Consider the following 21723-nt stretch of genomic DNA (forward strand, 5'->3'; position numbering starts at 1 on the left):
CAGCGTTTTTTTGTGGCCACGTGAAAACAGGTTGGCCTCGTATGATTTCAAGTCTAACAAACCCCACGAGTCTGTATCAACATAAAATAGCAGTCTGTTATTGGTAGACCATAACTATGACGTTACAAGACCGGTTTGTTAGATTTTGAGTTGAATAACAAACCCGGGTCGGGTTCTTGTAAGACCAGTTGTGAAGGCACAAACACACACTAAACCTTTACAACAAAAACACTTTTAAGGTATTTTTGCTGTGAAGATTCAATGTTATTTTTGTATCTTTAAAGTGTTTTGCTATGAAGGTTCAATGATTTTCCTAAGGAAAAAAATGGACCTAAAACAATCTTTGTCATTAAATGGTATAACTTTACATAAAATGGAGCCATGAACAATCTAATTCTTAAATCATGGCCATGTAAAACTAGCTCCACAAATCCATGGTGGTTTGCTAATTTATAGAGTTACAAATACAAGAACTGCAGATCCCCCTCAAAAGTAGAGGGTCTGATGCATCAGATGTATGCAGACCTAACATCTATGTTCAAAAAGGAAATCCTTTATGCACACTCCTTTTAGATTCTTCGGCTAACCGTTTGACATGTTTTGCATCCAAATAACAATCCATCAACTCCTTTGCAGTCTCGAGAGGGTGACAATTGATAAACGCCTTGAAAAACCTTCTTTCGGTCATCCTCAAAGCCGTGAACACTTTGGGCCCCTCGATACGTGGAAAAAGACCCATATCGTCTATCTTCGCAGCAACAATCATACGGGGTTTCATCACCGTCTCGAGATTGTTAAAAATCAAAAAAGGGTGACTTAATACAACCTTTGCTGGCTGTTTCATACATCCCACCACATAAGTCATGTTCCTTTGAACTTTGTCAACCGATAAAGTCAACACGAGGGGTGAGCTACCTATAAGACGAAAAACCTCATCTTCCATGAACCCGAACTTCTCCAAGTTTGCTACTTTCTCACGGATGGTCTCGAGGCGTGAAATAGCCATAATGGTGACCACATATTTGTACATTTTCGAATCTTTTGATGTGCCGGTTCTTCTGATGTACTCCAACTTCTCATCGTTCAGTGAGGTTCTAGGTAATATAGTAGGTCGAGATAGAAGCATTAATGTTAAATCCTCCTGGTTTATGCCCATAGATTTGTATAAGTCAACGGTCGGTATAATCATTGTCTTCAAATCATACGTAAGAATTGACGGGTTTCTGAGAATGGCTTTTTGAAGCGTTTGTTTCGAACCAAACAAGTTTTCGAGGTACTGAACTCGCTCATCGAGGTAATGGTTGATCTTACATCTTAGAAAACGGGGTCGGCAGCTAATGATTTTGACTAGGTCAGAAGAGCTGAATCCAAGATCGTGAAGTATTTTGAGTTTGGATTGAAGCTTATCGAGTTTGGCTTTGTGGAGAGAAGGCACACGTTCGAATATATGTGATGTCTGTTGGTTATTACATCCCCATGCTCTAAACAGATCTTGACAGTTCTTTGGTGATACCTGATACTCTTGGAGTGAAAAGGAAAGCAGAAGAGAGGTTAAGAATTTATCAAATAAAAATTACAAGAGTCGAAGGATATTCCATGAAACGGGCAATTGAGTATAGCAATTAGCAAACATCTATGGAGAAAGAAGTTAAAATTGAGACCTGATCTTGGACTGGTTTATGTTTCCCATCAAGAATGTTGGAGGGTGCATCTATCACCTGGAAAAAAACACCAAAAGTTTAATAGTGACATTAAGGCCATAAGTGTGTGTTTGGTACACTGGATAAGACGGAACAAGGATCATTGTTCTATGTTTAGCAGGACTTTTATGTGGAACAGACAGGAACAAAGTAAAACATAGTGGGCACTGAGCAGAACTTTTATATGGAACAGACAAGAACAACAGAGTAGAATAGGCGTGTTCCACTCCTATCCCATGGAACAAGATGGAACAGACCTATATTTAATCAATATAAACTTTCACTTTATAGTCCTCAAAATATTATTTTTATACGGTTTCTATATCTTGACTAATTTATGCAATTCATTAAACATTAATAATATATATATATATATATATATATATATATAGAAAAGGTATAAAATAAAAATTGGAAACTACATAAACTTTTATTTTGGTGTCACTTTAATACAAAAACTTTCTAATGATATATTTTGTTATACAAGATATTTATTTCATTATAATTAAATAAAATATATAAACAATTCATTAGGGGTAAATTGGTCATTTTATCCATTTTGTCCTATTCTATCCTCTATACAGATACCAAACGCACCTAAACAAGTTTTCAATATACATTTTGATAGAAGATTCAATCTTTATAACATGGACTATGAATATACAAGATCTTGTTAAAAAATTTAATGAAGCCCACATGAATTTTTCAATTTGAATAGTAACTGGTTTGGTCGAAAGCTCCTAATGAAACAAATTTACAAGAAACAGTGATGATCAACCCAAGTCTACATATGTAAGCTTACCCAAATCTCACCAGTTTATGATCTCAAAACTCCAAAGCTTCCCACTTTAATTAGGTTTGAGTTATCACACAAAGATCACCCGTCCTCGACTCATTTGCATCTAGAACACAAGAAAATAAAGCCTACAAGTTGCTCCTAGTACATGGTGTCATTTCATCTATGGGATCAGGTTATGTCCTCCATGCTAAACAGTTTCTATGAGGTTGCTTGGTTCATTGGTGTTTTTCTATCATTACTCAATAGTAATGCCATTCGAGGACAAAGGGGCCTAAAGTGAACCACATTCTGCTTAACTATGTTCACGGATAGGAGTGCATGGAAGGATGTCACTCATGCCCCAAAACAGCAAGGGGTTAGCATATGGGGATGTTTGGTTGGTTTTCCATTAAGTCCTGTATGGATAAAGTTGTCTATGTGAATTAATTTGTCTGCATACAATAGAAAGATTTTTGTTTGGGAGAGTTTGTTCATAGATGAAACGAGCATGTTCTTTTATTGGGAATGGCAGGTTTGGAAAAAACTTGGCTTTTTGCGTAAAGCTCCCCCTAGAAGCTTACTGAATAAGACACTTTTTCTATATCATTAAGCCAGTACCAAACAGTGATATATAGTTGACTGAATAAGTTGTGAATCTCATTAAGCCCATTAAGCTGCTAACAAACAAACCTTATGTTTTATAGTTTGCTTTTGTTTCATCAGCCTATCCTAACTTGTTCAGGCTAATATGGTTGTTATTATCGCCTATGTCTAGTTGCATTGGGGCAATGATCTAGGGTTAATGCCAATCAATAAATTGGAACAACTTCGTAAGTATATCTTCGATATAGAAATTGAAAGRATCCGATTCGAGCAAATTTTCAATTCAAAAAAATTTGTTGGAACGGCTAAAACTTTTTCGATCCACAGTGTATCGCGCGCGAATCAACCGTCGGTATGATTCTTTGATAGAAAGAAAACACAAAAGGGGTGTTGTCTTTATAGTTTTGCTTAAGGATGCTCTTAGTTTAGGTATTCACTTCGTTGCCTCCATTCCCCAAGGCTTTTTCAATCCTAGTTTCGATGCACATTATAATTGTTACCTTCCAAGAAAATTCAGCTATGTATATGTATATATAGGGGGAGTTTCAAATACAAACCAATCTTAACCATCCATCTAGCCTAATCAATACATGGTCCCATAAATATTTCGAATGTAACCTTACCACGGATTGATCTGTTGAAATGGAGCATCTTGAGAAAGAGGTCCCTAATCCTTCTGTTATTATAGCCTGCAGATGACATAGAATATCTACATGACATAAATGAATTGAACAATATAAATCAACCAAAATATAGCTTCAAGTAATCATAAAAATAGGAGAACATGTGCTATACATCAAGCAGCTATCCAAATTCATGAATTTCTATGTCAATTTGATACATAAACTGTAGTTTGAACAAAAAAATACACGCCATTATAGCCATCAAAATATTGTCTCTTTCTAATAAGATGGACAAGTATTCGCATTGCTGCTTTGCTTTAGGTTAATTCCAAATCCCTAAATTGAGTACTTACAGCTGCAATTTTACAGGGTTTAAGAACAAACTACAAAATAATTTAGTAATTCACCAACCAAATAGCAACAGTAAAACAAGAACCTAAAAACGAAAAGGTCACTGAATACCGAAGGTTTCATGGACCCCAAATCCCCAAAAATCTAAAAGGTGTAAGGCGAATCCACGCAGAATTCGCCATACTTGTAAAAAGAACTTGTGATTAGTAAATCTTCCTACAAATCACGATAGACTTACAGCAAAGAATGATGAGAGACCTCGAGGCTTCTGCGGTAGAAGAGTTGTTGTTCTTGATTTAATGCAAATCGCCATTGATGCAGGCGGAAATCAGTGTGTCAAAACGAAAATTGTCAAGATTGAAATGGAATTTGCTATTTTGCTTGAAGGATAAACGGAGACTATCATTGGGCCATTTTTTGGGCCGTTTTTAAAGCCCATTGGGCTGAGCAATATTTTGGAGTTTATGTTTCACTTTGAAGGGTAAATCAGTAAATTGCTAATTTCAAGTTGGTTAAAAATATTCAAGTATGTTTTGAAGCATTAGCTTAAAACTTTTGAAAAAAAATTATGTTTAGGTCTTAATATATAAAAAAGTTCAATTCCAAATCGATTTTCGATTATGAACCAGAGGATGATAAAGGAGAGCGCGACACTTGTCCATGTTTCTTACATTCAATATGAACGACGAAGGTGAACGTTCATACAACATTCATGATAAATGATACAACATTCATCATGAATGATATATTATTCATGATGAATAACCCGTGAAGATGAAAGAAACGTGGCGTGCTCTCTTTTATCCCCGATTCACAACCCAAAATTGATTTTTAACTGAAATCTCCCCTATACATAGGGTTGGGTTCTCGTGAGACCTGTGAGACCACACAAAATTACATTGAATTATAGCAAAACATTGGGAAGGTACAAAAAATACTGAACCTTCACAGTGTTTTCCTGTAAAGGTTCATTGCTAATTTGTGGTCTCACAAAAACGGGTTGATCTCACATGATCCTATGTCTATATATATACTCCGTTGTGAGCGGGAAAGCGTTCTGACAGTTAGAGCCCGAAACATTTTTCTATAGAATAAAGAACATGGGAGTACGAAAAGTAATAAGATAAGCGCACAGACCAATCAATCGTGTCGTTCATATTCTTGAATTTGGAATGAAAAGAGGAGCGATGCTTCCTAGCACAGGATAGTCAACATGCTTCTCAACTTCTTTTTATCTGCTTATACGAGAAAGGCCTAAACAGAGCCCTAGAAGAGGCATCCTACTTTTGATCTAAAGACGGGTTGATTTCACACACACACACACACACACATATATATATATATATATATATATATATATATAGGTGGAGGTTCAAAGCAGATTTCCTTCATTTTATGAGAACATGATAACACGTTTATCACATATGATAATACACGTGGGGAGACCTTGTGGTATGTAGATGATGTCCTCTGGGACCTAGGTCGAGCCAAAGGCCGTTTGCGTCTCTAATTCAGTATCACATCAAAAACACTTTTATCACATGTGATAATACATATGAAACGACCTAGTGGCGTATAGTCAACTTGCCCTGCAACCTAGGTCGCATTAAAGGTCATCTCCATATATGATTTAGTGTCACATGATCATATGTTTTGGAATATAGTATCACATGTGAATGACTGTAGTAAAAAGGTGTTTTCATTTCTCTCTCTGTAACACACTCAGGTCTGAAAAGAACGACTAGTTTAGAATTTTCGATAATACATCAAATAAAGGATGAACCCATTTTTATAAATCAATACTTGATTTCCGGAATTTATCTCGTTGTTTATACGACTTATGCCTCAAAAGGTTTGCATATTTTTATTATTGATTCAAACGTTGGGTAAAATCCCAAATTACACCATAACTTCAAGGAAGCATTTTCAAATGAGCAGTGACTCACAAAATGTACCAACCAACTCAACCATATGTGTTTCTCGAATAATTTATAATATCTAAATACCAAAAGTGTACTAACATCAAATAATTCCCAAGGAGGAATAAATCATAAAGTTCTCCACACTTGTTTATTTACCAAAATTCCTAAAAGTCCCAAATATCATTAAATAATCAGTACGTTTGATAGATATCAAAAAAAAAAAAAACTGCCCCTATCTCCAAACACGGAAGACGTCAGCGTATAGCTAAATCATTCTCGTGCATGTATCTAGCACTCATCTCATCGTGGTGATGCTAGTACCATTCCCTAACAAGGACCTAATGCGCATGCCGACAAATAAAAAAGGATCATATTTAACGCCATATCAGTTCAAACAATTCTTATCTTAAATATAAAAAGGGTAAAACTGAAAAGATGTTATTTAAATTACAATTCCTAAGAATGAGATATATTTTGTATAAAGAAACATGCTTTCCAGAATCCAACATTTTCGTTATGAAAACTCATTTACCAAAACACCCCTTTACCATGAATCTCAATCCCAATACTCACCCAAAAGCGAATAACATTAAATGTTCAAATACAGAGAATGTTAATAAATCATAATTATCTGAAAACACCTAAACGTGGATGAGGTCCAATCCCCAAATCATAAATAATGGAAATATACTCCATTCTCAACACGTCATGAAAAACATGGATAAAACTAATGCCCAAAACAACACCTTTCGGCGATGGGGGAGATCCAATTTCCATGGTTAGTGACGGAGCATGAAGGTTGGCCACGATTACATGTTATAGAGCTCATCGAGAGGGTCAATAGTCCCAATGGGATCAATTAACTGCGATTTATAGTTCAAAGCCCCAGATGATCCTAGGTACACTCATTCACTAGATATTAATGTGGCCAATGACGAGTATTCGACTCCCATAAGACCATACGAAGTTGCCCCCGATGACCCAATGCCTGTTTCTAGCTACAATACAAGAATAATCATCCTATTAAAATTGACTCAGAAATATATCATAGGGTCGATGGCAAATGATTGACTTCAAGAGCCCGCACCATGAGGCCCTCGATGACCAAGTTTATATTCTTGGCCATAATGCGGGGACAACCGTCACATTTTAAATCAACAAAGATCAACTCATATGCCTATGGATCAAATGTATCACATTCTAAACTACATGTCCCTAAATGAATGACCATGCACTCAAAACATGTAACATCTCAAATAAATATGCCATAAGTGCATATAACTCTAAATGCTCGACATAGAGCAATAAAAAAAACCAGACAATTGTTAACAGGATACATTCTATGGTTTTGAATCGGAAATATCTTGTTACGTGAAATAATTCTAGAAGGCCTTTACCTCATGGTATCCTCGTTGTTGGCTTAACATGAAGGTTAATGGCTCAATCATTACTAAATGTGAGAAAGGGGTGAATTTATTTGTTGTATATAAATAGCATATACTTAAAAACTGGTGTCATTGGCCATCTTTTTACCTTTTCACTAATGAAGTATTTTGCACTAATAGCTTCATGATGACCTAATTGTTGGATGAACTGAAACATGTAAAAATCACTTGACGTTGTTTTCCAGCTTATACACATTAATAATAACAATTATTTCATTATATATTTGTATGTTTGCATATACAAGTAACGATTAGCAACTTTAGTACAATATTTTTCAGATATATCTTTGTGTTTTGTATTTAGTCAAAAGTTGATAAACGACAACCCTAACCAGTACTTCATAGAACCTGTCTTTAAGGAGACTAATATGGGGGGGGGCATTTTTTGACTCACTCAGTAACTGATGCTAGCAGAATGTCTAAGATCGAACAGAAGAATATGTCTTATATTTGAGGAAAGTCACCACACTGGTTGGACAATTGAGCTAAAACATCAAATGCCTATGTATTTTGTATTACTTACTTTATAATAAACAATGATCATATTTGAGGTATATCCTTTACATTAAATTAAAACAACATTCTCATGCGCCTACAATCGAATAATCCATGTTCGAACTTACTTTAAGTTTGATTAAATGAAACATCAAGTTTTCAGTATTCATCCTTCCCGAATGCAGCATACAACTCTCCGTTGTACTGCGCTCTTCAGGAATGGAGAGCTTTCCCCATTTTCCGCCGTTTCTTTGGCCTTAAGAACGCTGACGGAAGAAGAAACGGAAAATAGGATTGAACGGCTAAGTTCACGAGTTGGAGATAAGCGGACTCGTTATATGGGGATTAAATGATAATCAATTTATATGGAATCGATGAGACAAAATAATTACTCCCTCTATCTCAAAATAAACATCCATGATGAAAAAAAGACGCAATCTTAGAAATGTATAATTATTACACTTTTTATTAAATTAAATGATAATTTTAACCTTAATTATAGAGAAATAAAAGTTTTACAAGTGGACACTTACATCATCTCCAACTGCTACTCTATTTTAGCAAAAATTATAACATTAATTATACTACTAAAATATTCAATATATTTAATAAAATATTGTTTATCTCTTATATAGAGTTTTAAAGATTTCTCCAAATTTAGATATTTCCACTTTATCTGTCTTTTTTTTCTTTTTTTTAACACACCATTTAGCATACCTGTTAATCAAAAAAAAAATCTTAAATGTTCAAAAAAATATATTTTAACATAACTGTTGAAGGCTCTAATTTTAAAACAAACTAAGGGGTTGTTTGTTTACATCTTAATAGTTCCATTTAAGAGGCAACATCTGTATCGTTAAGAGGTGAATCTTGTTTGACAAAAAAAAATATGTTTCTTAATGGTTCTAAAACCATCTGAATGATTTTGTATCCTGGATCTCCCTTAACCATTAAGAGCCCTAATTTCATTGTACATAATTACCAAACAATTATATTTCATTTTGCACTATATCATGAGAGTCTTTTAATCATTCTGCACCAAATCATTCAGCAATTGCCAAGTAGCCCCTAAAATAATAATGTAGATACTTATTTTGAGACATGAAAATAAAAGGTTGTTCAGTTAAAAATATTAAACAATAATTAATAAAATTGATAATAATAAAAAAACTATTTAATTTTATATAATATAACGGATCCATTTATTCACACGCCTAAATTTTCATTTCTAAGTTAAACATGGGCGGATGGGAAATTCATTCATATTCTTTTTCTATTATTTTATTTCATTAAATATAATGATTATTAAAAGAAAAAAAGAAGCGGAAAGCCGGTAAACAAGACAAAGTCTGGATTTAATGAATTTTGAGGGAACAAAGAAAAGGAATCCAAAGATGACGTAATCAAATCAAGACAAAAAGGCATTTAAATTATTATTTTAATAATTACTTATTAATTAATTAATCATGGTTTATTGTTGTTAATTAATTTAAACGGCGTTAATGGACTAAACAACTCCCTTTCACCACCCCACGCTACAAATAAACAACCCCACATGAGACGGACCGACCTTCTAACCTAACGCCGTTACTACCAATTACATACAGAGTTAATATTCCCTTTTTTAGCTTACAAACCCTTTTACTTTCAATAAATACCATATAAGTCCTTCACTTTTAGGGAAACTCACCAATATAGCTAAATGATTCCCCCTCGTTCACTTCCTATCCCATTTTTTTCAATTTATCTCAAAATAGCCAATATTGGTTGTACAAATGTAAATTGTTGCATAATAACTCACACACACACACATATATATATATGGGTGTAAATGAGACTTTCGAGTTGATTAGTATGTTCATCAAGTTGGGCTTGAAAAATTACTACCAGACTTGAGTTTGAATATTTTTTGATTTATCGAGCTTGAGCTCGATGCTCGTTTATGGGTTCAAACTCACGATCCATAAACTCGTTTATCGTCTTGAATTCGATAATAGATATATTTTTGTTGTATAATTAATAAATATATGAGCATGTTTGGCACGAAAAAAGCGTACGCTCGAATTGTTTACACCATGTGTTTATAAATTTTACAAGTTGTGAAAACACACTTTGTGAAATTTTGGCTATTTTGATTGGAAAAGAAAAAAAAGTGGGCTAAAAATTATAGGAGGAAGTGATTTGGTTATTTTGGTCAATTTCCCTCTATTTTATAACTTGTGGAAAGTATAAGCAATTGTATTTTTCGTCAATAACATGTCTATTGTACTTGATTCTTTAATTGTAAAAATGACATACAAATGATTTTTTTCACAAACATCCATTTGGTTTTCCCTTACTTTATATCGTTCTCACCAGTAAATTAAAAAACCGCAAATGAATTCGAATTTACAACCTGTAATGCCACATGTAATGTCAGTAGCAGTAGACTCCAACTTCTTGTTAACTTAGGACAACACACATCAACTTAAAATAGTAAGACGTCTAAACTTGTTTACATCGTGTCAAACAATAGATAGAGTGGAGACACGAACGCTCCTGGATGCTTAGGGATCGTTTACCCAATGCTTACCGGTAATAATCAACATTTTTACTTAACTTACCGGGTAAGATTTTAGTACATTAAAACGGTATCGTATGCAAGATTTTTATCCGAAAAAAGTTTATGGGGTAATAGTTGTCACTTTCACTTATCAGGTAAGACTTTAGTCCTTGTCATTGCTCTTATCGGGTAAAATTACCAAAGTTTGTCATGTTCATTTGACAAGGTAAGGTGACATGGTAAGCATATTGGATTAGCGTTAGTAAACTGGCTCTTAGGGGTCATTTACTAAACACTTACTTAGCAAGTGTTTAACGCATAAATTTCCTCATCGGATGAATAGGAGAAGGGTCAAGATTCTTACCGGGTAAGAGCGATGAGGAGGATGGAGAGTCTTACCCGGTAAGTGAGGATGACGTCTTACCTAGTAATTTGTTGCATTTGATATGCTTTGATGCACTAAAATCTTACGTATCTAAATAAATTATAGTGTTGATTCTTATTGGTAAACGCTTACCGGGTAAGCATTTAGGTAAACGGCTTCTTCCTCTATCGTTGAATACCTCCCCTTTCCTAAACAATACTTTTTTATGTATCAAAATCAAAAAAGAAAAAAAGAGGACTTACTTGAGGTCGAACGAAAGATGAAGGGGTGTAAGTGAAAATATGGTCAAAAAGCCATCCACCTTTTCCCCACCGCTTAGTCTTCATCCTTCCATTATTATGAATATCCTCCATTGTTGATCTTCTTCGAGCTCATGCTCTGACTGACACAGACAGCTCCTTCCATCCTCATCCTTCTGCAACCCTTATCTGGACGTATTTCCTTGTCCTTTCTCCCGTCCTTTTCTTGTCAATTTCTCCCTCAATTCCATCCCCGCTTTCCAATATTCCCTCCGCCCCACCACCACCATCACCACCACCACCAATCATGCTTCACTCTCTTCTCCTTCCCTCCACCACCACCACTCTTGTTAACAACCCCAATTCCACTACCATGAACGCAAACGCCTCCAAACGATCCATCTCCGACTCCGCCGGAGAAAACAACGAAGTCGCCGATGATCACCACCATAAACGACGGAACGTAGAAGACAAGGGGATTGATAACCAGGATGATCATGAAATCATTGTGGAAGCGGAATCGTCTGGTTTAAGACTTTTGGGATTGTTGCTACAATGCGCCGAGTGCGTAGCGGTTGATAACCTAGACCACGCGAATAATCTCTTACCGGAGATAGCGGAATTGTCTTCTCCCTTCGGTTCTTCGCCGGAACGTGTGGCGGCGTACTTCGCCGAAGCTCTACAGGCGAGGATTATCAGTTCGTATCTCGGAACGTATACGCCTCTCGGAATCAAAAAATTAGCCCTAGCTCAAAGCCAGAAGATCTGTAACGCTCTTCAATCCTACAATTCGATCAGTCCGTTCATCAAATTCTCACATTTCACAGCGAATCAAGCGATTTTTCAAGCTCTACAAGGCGAAGATGGCGTCCATATCATCGATCTCGACATAATGCAAGGTCTTCAATGGCCTGGATTGTTCCACATCCTCGCTTCACGACCTCGCAAAATCAAATCCCTCAGAATCACCGGCGTCGGATCCTCCATCGAACTTCTAGAAGCCACCGGTCGTCGTCTCAACGATTTCGCAAACTCACTCGGCCTCCCCTTCGAATTCGTTCCTCTCGAAGGTAAAATCGGAAACATCACTTCAGATCTAACGACTCAACTCGGAATCAGATCCGGCGAAACGGTCGTCGTCCACTGGATGCACCACTGTCTCTACGACGTCACCGGCAGCGACTTTGCAACTTTACGACTACTAACCTTACTAAAACCCAAACTGATAACAATCGTCGAACAAGATCTGAGCCACGCCGGAAGTTTTCTAGGCCGGTTCGTGGAAGCGCTCCATTACTACTCTGCCTTGTTCGACGCCTTAGGCGACGGCCTGGACTCCGAAAACGTCGAACGGCACACGGTGGAGCAACAGTTGTTCGGTTGTGAGATCAAGAACATCGTCGCCGTCGGCGGACCAAAGAGGACCGGCGAGGTGAAGGTTGAGAGATGGGGAGAAGAACTGAGTCGGGTCGGGTTTAGACCCGTTTCATTAGCGGGTAACCCGGCCGCCCAAGCGAGTTTGTTGTTGGGAATGTTTCCATGGAAAGGGTACACATTAGTGGAGGAAAACGGTTGTTTGAAATTGGGTTGGAAAGATTTGTCTTTGCTGACTGCCTCCGCATGGCAGCCGTCGGATGCTGATTAAAGTCAACGATTAAGTTTGATCAACGGTGGAGATTAGTCAACTTGCAATAATAAAATCTAAAATTGTAAAAATGCTTTTTGTTTATTTTTTCTAAATTGTTCTTTTTGGGGGGATGAACGATGATTATTCACTTCTCACGTTATAATAAAATTTTGAGACTTTGATTTTTAAGTCAATTATTTCCGAAAAACGTACGAAATCCGGGAAAAAATTACTTCGTAACAATTGTCTTGGAATTGGCATAGAAACAAAGATTAACCGATATAGTAATGGAATCTTTTTCTTTAACGATTTGAACGGATAGTATGGATGTCGTTATTATCGAAGTATTGATTGATGAATACAAGAAACGTGTTATATACTGCGAAACAAAAACAATGTTCGTTGTATAACGTCATAAAAACATCATGTTATGAACGTTGTACATAAACAATTTCTTTGGATTAAAACACGGATCCAACTTGATGAAGCATATAAGTTCACCTTAAGAAATTTGTATTGTGCTTTCACTTTCATAACAAACATGGAGATACATATGCATGACATATAAGGGTTGGGTTCTGTTGAGAATGAAAGTTAAAATCAGAAGTATAAGAAGAAATCTACACTCTTAGATGCATGTTAGGATGGGATGCACCAAGACCAATCCCCGTATCATGCACGAATCATTGGTGGCTTTATGATTAAAGGTGATTAACGTCTAAATCTCTTCTTACGCTTCTCACCTTAACTCTCCTTTTTCAGCTATATAAAACATGATTGCAAAAACATGTTTTCATATGCATAAACATGTGTATAAATTTCGTAAATCATACTAAATTCACCTTAACATTTAGGCATGTTAGGTCACGTGGGTACAAATAGTCGAGCATTTGGTTTGGTTCTCATTGTTCAATGGTTTGAGTACTTTGAGGACCACCTAACTATTAACTTCAATAGAACGTGGAATCAGTTGAGGTGTATACAAAGTAATTTAAAAAATCCCAAAATTATAAATAAATAAAAAAACATGTAGGCTTACATGACCAAATCACAGTTCAAAACTGTCCCACCTTACACAGATGTTATGGGTTTAACATAACGACGGAGACCCATCAGTGTTAATCGTATATTTGAAAGAAACCATGCAAGTAGCGCTATATTGAGAGAGGATGCTCTAAGCAAGAACTCATGATCTAGCATTATGAAGTTTAGGAATGGCAAACGGCCAAGTTCGGCCTGTTATTGGTATCCTCGTCCCTGGAACCGAAAACCAAAACCGTTCCCGTTACTTTCCAATCCCCGTCAAGAATCCCTATTGGGGGCCTGGTTTCCTTGATCTCCGTTAAGGAACCCATTAAGGGTAAAAAAAAATCCTTGTTCACTGTTAGTTATACGTGAAACCTAAACGAAGACTGAACTGAAAAATTACACGATGCTAACTTTCGCAAATGTAAGTAAATTACAATTTTTTAAAACATTAAGTCTAAATGTCTCAAACATAATCAAACCAATTATGAATATTGTCTTATATTACAATATAAAATCAGTAGAAGTTCAAATATCATCCAACAAACATCACGATTAGACAAGTAAAGTAGCTTTTTTTTCGTGAGGCTTATTTCGAGTGTTGAAATAAAGTGGATAAAAACACTTTAAAAAACTTAATATTGGTAATTTTTTTTAATGATATATTATATATATCGGGCCGGGCCGGTGATCACCATTTCCGCCCCCGTCCCCGACAAAATCTCCGGATATATCTTCGATCCCCGTCCCCTCCTCGATATGAAGTTTCCCAACCTGACCCTAAAAATTCGGTTTTCATCCTCGGTTTCAGGTTTTTTTGCCATCCCCAACACAACTTTGCATACCGCAAATTATGATGACATAATTCTGTTAAAGAGGAGAGGGTATTTAGTTTCTATTTAAATTAATAAAATTATTTTAGTTGAGAATTATTAAAAGATGTGGTGAAATGCAAAATTAGAAACTTGATGGGCATTCCAGTAATTTTTCAAAATGAGTAACAAAAGCAACAAAATTTCCATTTTAGTAAAAAGAAAGAAAGGCTAAAGGACAATGTATTATATGCATTGTGTCTCCAATATTTTCCTTTCAGATTGGTTCACTTTTGAGTTTGAAAATGAAGCAATGAGGCTATCCAAAGGGGGTAATCCCCAATATATTTATACTGTATTATAAAACATTTGACGAAAACTCTTGAAAACCAATTTTTATGTATTAAGTACTGTTTATTGATGCATATTACTTAAAATTCAAGATTACAAGTAAATTGTGTGTAAGTAMAACTTATTAAARCTTCATGTTTGAATTCATGTAACTAACTGTAGATAAACATAATTAAATAGAGAATAGATATCTCATTTTAAATATAAAAAATCTAAAATATAATTAGGATAATAATTGACTTCTTACAAAATACTTGATTATTATCTTTATAAAAAAATTATATTATTAAACAAAAAATAAAAAATAAATTAAAGAAATACACACAAAATGAGAAATTTTAAACAGTTAGTTTCGTACTAATATCAATGTTTTTTTTTCAATTTTTTATGATATATTCATATTTATATTTTATTCAAAAATAAAAATATTATCGTTTTATCAAAACCACATAAAACAGTATTATTGTACCGACTGAGATAAAAAAAGATGAAACATTAAAATCGAGATGTATCTCGCTGTATTGTGTTAGTAACCTTCTAGTATAAAATAAATAAATATACTGACAAGAAAACCAAGTTTCTTTTTATACATGTGTCCCTTTGTTATTGGCTGGTGATTATCAGGATATCGACAAAAAACCTCATAATTTGATGACCTGAATGGATTTTTGGTGATTTGCATGGATTTTTTCATCTCTTTTTTAAGAAAGTGGGTTCCACCTCCGATATTGATGAGAAAATCGTCAATGACGAATTCCTTTGACGATTTGGCTGGTCATTTTGTGCAAATATGAAGAAAATCAGTCATTTTCTCACTTTCTTTATGTATTTTGATCTTTTTGGAGAATACCCCTTAATATAGCTACACATTACGTACGCTCCTAAACGTTTAGCCCAGTTAGTAAAGGGGCATAATGACTTTTCTCGAATCCTGCGAGAGACGGCTTGAACCCCTCTGCTAGCATCAATTGCTGCTTTAGATATGAAATATCTCCTCACATATAGTTCTTAGTGGGCAGGTTTCATGTGAGACCAGTCAGTGTTACTGATAATCAATCTTTTGCTCAAAATACAAATTATTTTCATTACAAAACAATACCGAATTACCGAATATTCATCTTATTTGCAAAATTACCATATTGGGCTTACAAATTTAACCCACGCTGTAAAGCCCAATTCGGTCAAACCAAACAATTGATATCTATATGTTTGCTGTCTTTATAAATTCTGGGCCGGCCCAAAGTTTGACCAGCTGGCCCATTTAATTTGGATCTTTGACGAACAGTCCCATTAAATTTGGATCTTAGACAAACTGGCCCATTAAATTTGGGCTTTAAACTGTCCAATATGTTGGGCTTCTAATGAATTTTGTGTACTGAAATATATAATTTTTTATTAACCTAGATATCGAACACGCTATGCGAGCTGACTAATCCCAGGGGTATCACCTGCTTTGTCAATAGCCCGGAGTTACCACATTTGAAACTCCGTGGCCACAAGGAGATTTTTAATCCTCCTTGGATTTGAACCTGGGACCTCCTGGTACTTTTTTTTTTATTAACCTGGATATCCAACCTGCTATGTGAGCCGACTAATCCCAAGGCGACCACGTGCTTTGCAGATAGCCCGGAGTCACCGCATTTGAACATCCGTGGTCACAAGGAGATTTTTATTCCTCCTTGGATTTGAACCTGGGACCTCCTGGTACTTTTGACCTTTGGAGCCAAGCTTAAACCAATCAGGCACCACACTTGTGGTTGTCCTGAAATAATTTTCTTAACGACATATATATTTGCTTATTCATCATCGATGAATTTGTTAGAGATTTGAAATCACGGCCGATAAATTAATATAAATAAACTAATACCGAATGTCATCGAAGACATAACATTATTATTATTTTCGTGTTGTTATTTGTCGCAAATTGGTTAAGTCTCACGGGAATGAAGTCTCAAAGCTCTTGTGGCCAGGTTCATCTGTGCCGAGGCTGTTCATGGTCGTTCTATGCACGTTAACCAACCTGAAAATCGAGTCACGACGAAACAATTGTTCTATGTTTGATAAGATATAACTAGACATGACGGAACTGGTAAAATGACCAATTTATTACTAACGAGTTGTTTATGTATTTTTTATATTTGATTAATTCATGTAATTTATTAAATTATAGAAAAAGAAAATTTATTTTTTATAATAAAATACGTTAGTAGAAAAGTTTTTATTAACACAATTAAGATGACACGGAAATATAAAGTTTATTTAATTTCAAATTGGGCAAATTGTATGAAAAAAGTAACGTACATTTTAACTTGATTTTTATTTTGGGTAATGTACTTTCAGAACTTTCATTTTGGTACCTAAGATGTAAAGTTTTGAATATTTAAGTACTCGGGTAATCGGTTGAAGCATTAACCGGTTACTATGTTGATGTGATGAATGATGTGGTATCCAACTCAGTATTATTTACTAGTCAACCCAATTTCATCTCATCACCTGTTACATCAGCATGGTAACCGGTTACCCGAGTACTTGAATGTTTAAAACTTTACATCTTATGTACCAAAATGAAAATTCTAAAAGTATGTTACCTAAAATAGTAATTAAATTAAAGTACATTACTTTTTCATGCAATTTGTCATTTCTAATTTTTATTTTATGCCTTTAATATTTTTTTAATAATAATTAATAACGTGCATAATTTAACAAAAATAAAAAAAATATATAAAAATAATATTTTAAGAAACGTAAAGCGAAAACTTAAAAAGAATAATATGCAATAAATAAAATTTCAAGAATAAATAAAATATAAAGAGAAATGTGTATTTGATGTTTTACAAGTTTCATTTGAGGGTATAGTGGTAAAATATATGTTTGTTTCACCTGGTTATAAGGGATGGAACTGTTTTTGTCTATTTCACATAAAAATCATGCAAACATGGAACAATTATCCATGTTATGTTCTGTCATATCATGTCTAATGTATCAAACACACCCTTAATTAGTGGGGCCATGTCGAATATTGTTTTAAAATTGAATAAATAATTCACGTAAATATTTTTTTCCTGTTAAAATAATTAAAATTTTTTTTGAATATTTATATTATTATAAAATTATATAAATATTAATTAAAGCAAAATAATATTATTGAACAAAAAAATAAGATTCGTATTGTAAATAAAATAAAGGCCTCTACTAGTTATTTTATATGAATACCAGCCGACAAAGTGTTACGTTATGTTTTAATTTTAAAAATTAAAAATAATTAATAATTTGTAAATAAATATTAAAAATTATATTTAACTAAAAAATTATATGAATAAATATTTTGAAAATTGATGAATGCAAAGAATATATATGTTTATAATTATTTTAATTAATAGGATAAAATGTATTAAAATATAATAATACTTTTTAATTTATTTTATTAAACGTTGATTATATAATAAAATTCAAAATTTTCTATTTTGTCTCGATTTTTTATCAGTAGTCAGTTCATATCATTCATTATGACGAGTGTGTTGTCAAATTATATTGTAATTGTAAATTATATTAAAAAAACCGCGTATCTCAATCGATCGATGCCATGTGTATTAATAACTCGTTTATCAAGTAAAAAAAAATACAAAATACAAATAAATATTTTTTTTAACCATTAATACAATTTTCTTTATGTTTTGCTGCACTTCACCCATATCAATATTCTATGTTTTGCCGGTGACCATCAGATGACCGAAACTAGCGGTGATTAGTGATTACGATTAAAATAAATATCATATTAAGGTTATATATCAAACTATGTTAGATTAGTAATATTTTAAGTTTTTGTCTCATCTTGTTCCACCTATTTTGGTGAAACAAGAAAAAGTTTCTTTTGTCTCATGTTGTCCTGCTTTGTCCCAGTTTTTGTCCATGTCTCATGTCGCGTCAAACGTGGAACAGTGAGTTCTTGTTCTGTTTCATGTTGTGCAAACATGGGACAGTGAGTTTTGTTCTGTCTTGTCCTGTCTCATGTACCAAACGCAGCCTAAGGGTCCTTTTGGTTTGCATGATTTTTTTAGGGATTCGGATTTTATGGAGGTATTTGGGTTTGGAGAGATTTGGATTGGAATGGATTCGAAATCATTGGTGTGTTTGGTTTGTAGAATTTGAAATGAAATTGGATTCCATTATTTATAAATAATTTATAAAAGAGATTAGAAATAATTATAAAAATAATTAAATTACATTTTTATTAATTGATTATTACAAATCAAATGTTTTTAACATTTTTGAAAACCTTATTTCATACAATCTTATTAAATCACGTGAAATCTCGAGCATTCCCTAAGGATTTCAAGATCCTATGTTTGTAGGATTTTAATTAAATCCTTCGATTTTCAATCCGGACAATCCAACAAATCAAACTTGATATTGAAATGGATTTGAAATACTGATCTCCCCAAATCCATTACATTCTTTCACACCAAATGAGACCTTATTTTTATGTTGTGTAACATAATTTTAGTATCTGAGATGTAATATCTAAACATTTTAGACCAAACCATGTTACACAAAATAAAAATTGGTTCAAAGTACATTGCATTTTTTATGAAATCTCAAATGTAAATTACATGCTGTAATGTTTGAGATGTCACATCTAAGGTATTAAAAATGAAGATTTTTAAAAAATTATGGTTACACAAAATGAAAATCAGATTAAAATACATTACAGTTTCATAAAGCAAAAGTAGGATTTTTGTAAATCAGTAGGTCACTACTTTTGAGTTCTTGTCCAAGAATCTAAGTTTTTACGATGTTTTTGTATAAAATTTAAAATTTTGAGACTGTTTAAAGTCACTCCATTATAAATCAACGTGTTCGAAAAGGCATCTCTAATGGGTAACATCATATACATGTAAATTGATGTAAAATTTGATATAAACAAGAAATCTTCTCAAATGGATAATACCAAATTCATATGAATTGGTGTAAACTTTGATACAAACAATTTTATCATCCAACACGTGACAACAAATTTACACCAAGATGTAAGAGTCTATCACACACATGTAAAGAAGTTCAAACAAAAATAATAACCAAATAAGAGAACATAAAAACGGTCAAATCACATGCAAAATCGTGTGAATCATATGTCATTTTACACATGATTTTAGTGTAAAATCACATGTGATTCGACTATTTACTTGTTCTTTATTTTTAGTTACCGTTCTCATATGGATTTGTCTTTCTTTACTCTCTCTCTCTCTCTCTCTCTCTCTCTCTATATATATATATATATATATATATATATATATATTTAAAAATTTGCAAGAAATTTCAATATCATAGATGATACACTCATTTGGATGTGTTTAATCTTATATGATTAAAGTTGTGTATTATGCGTGTAATCATATGTGATATTAAAAAATTTCGTATTCTTATAGAATGTTCAATTCTCGTGTAAATCTGCCATATATATATATATATATATATATATAGAGAGAGAGAGAGAGAGAGAGATGTGAGTTATTATGCAACTTTTTATATTTGTACAACCAATACAACTCAATCTCAATCGTTCATTTAATTTGATTAACATGTGATTTCATAGAAGTTTTGATTGTTTCTTAATATAAAGTATTGATCATAATTAATGAACCTTATTTATCTTCCATAAATATTCAAATCATAATAAATGAACTCTCATCGTTTCCAGAAATATCTCAATTAATTGAATTACATTGGTTGTACAAATGAACATGGTTGCATTTGAGATATATATATATATATATATATATATAGTTTGTTTCAAATGCAACCCATCACATTTGTACAACCAATACAACCCGATAAATTGAAATATTTATGGACATGATGAGAGTTCATTTATTATGATTTAAATATTTATGAAAGATGAATAAGGTTCATTAATTATGATCAATACTTTATATTAAAAATCAATCATAACTTTTATGAAATTACATATTCATTAAATTAAATGGACAGTGAAATTGAGTTGTATTGGTTGTACAAATATAAAAGGTTACATAATAACTCATCCCTCTCTCTCTCTCTCTCTCTCTCTATATATATATATATATATATATATAGACTTGGGATCGTATGAGACCAATGTTTTTTCGTGAGACCCGTAAGACCAATTCTCAACCATTGGATTAGATTTATAATCTCAACATTCTTAATCACAAAAATTGCCATGAAAGTTCTCAATAATTACAAAATTACCACTGTGCAACTTTAAATCATTAGATCATTAGTTTATAAAGTTGATCAATGACCATAAATTGGTCTCACGGGTCTCACGAAAAACTTTTGGTCTCACGTGAACCCAACCCTATATATATATATATATATATATATATATATATATATATATATATTTCAATTGATGTAAAATGAGAAGTGTAAGACCAAAATTGGTTTGATGTGTAATGTTGGTGAAGCCAAATTGGATGTTTTGATTTAGATTCTATAACATCAAATTTGATATTTGATATAAAATTTGTTAGGTGTTTTAAGATTGACGAGGTAAAAGGTACAAATTGAGATGCAGGAGGTACAAGAGGTGCAATGAAAGGTAGATCCACTCCCCCATGTGGTTGCCACCTATCTCATCACATTCACATGCCCTAACCTCATCATCATCATCAATGCATCTTTTCCTCCCATCATCATCTCACATAACCAACCCAATTCAATTTTAACTAGAAGACTACCTACATAATACAACGAGATATATTTCGATTTTAATGTTTTATTTTATTCCGTCTTTATAGACGTTTTAATATAGTTTTTATATGATTTTGAAAAAATAATAATGT

The 21723-nt window shown here is 33.5% G+C and overlaps 2 protein-coding genes across 2 annotated transcripts; one reads left to right on the forward strand and one right to left on the reverse strand.

Annotated features, from left to right (window-relative positions):
- Positions 1 to 327: 327 nt before the first annotated feature.
- Positions 328 to 4393, reverse strand: LOC112522435. The gene is made up of 4 exons (XM_025131537.1): positions 4294 to 4393; positions 3705 to 3770; positions 1662 to 1718; positions 328 to 1513 (listed from the first exon to the last, which is right to left on the reverse strand). Exons 1-4 carry the CDS (start codon positions 4366 to 4368, stop codon positions 539 to 541), a joined length of 1173 nt encoding a protein of 390 aa, XP_024987305.1. The 5' UTR covers positions 4369 to 4393; the 3' UTR covers positions 328 to 538.
- A 6821-nt stretch (positions 4394 to 11214) lies between these two features.
- LOC112523024 (scarecrow-like protein 23) lies at positions 11215 to 12902 on the forward strand. Its single transcript, XM_025132448.1, has one exon. The coding sequence runs from the start codon at positions 11391 to 11393 to the stop codon at positions 12726 to 12728; it is 1338 nt and encodes a 445-aa protein (XP_024988216.1). The 5' UTR covers positions 11215 to 11390; the 3' UTR covers positions 12729 to 12902.
- Positions 12903 to 21723: the final 8821 nt, after the last annotated feature.

Source organism: Cynara cardunculus (genome assembly GCF_001531365.2).
Source record: "Cynara cardunculus var. scolymus isolate 2C chromosome LG 12, CcrdV1, whole genome shotgun sequence".
NCBI lineage: Eukaryota > Viridiplantae > Streptophyta > Magnoliopsida > Asterales > Asteraceae > Cynara > Cynara cardunculus.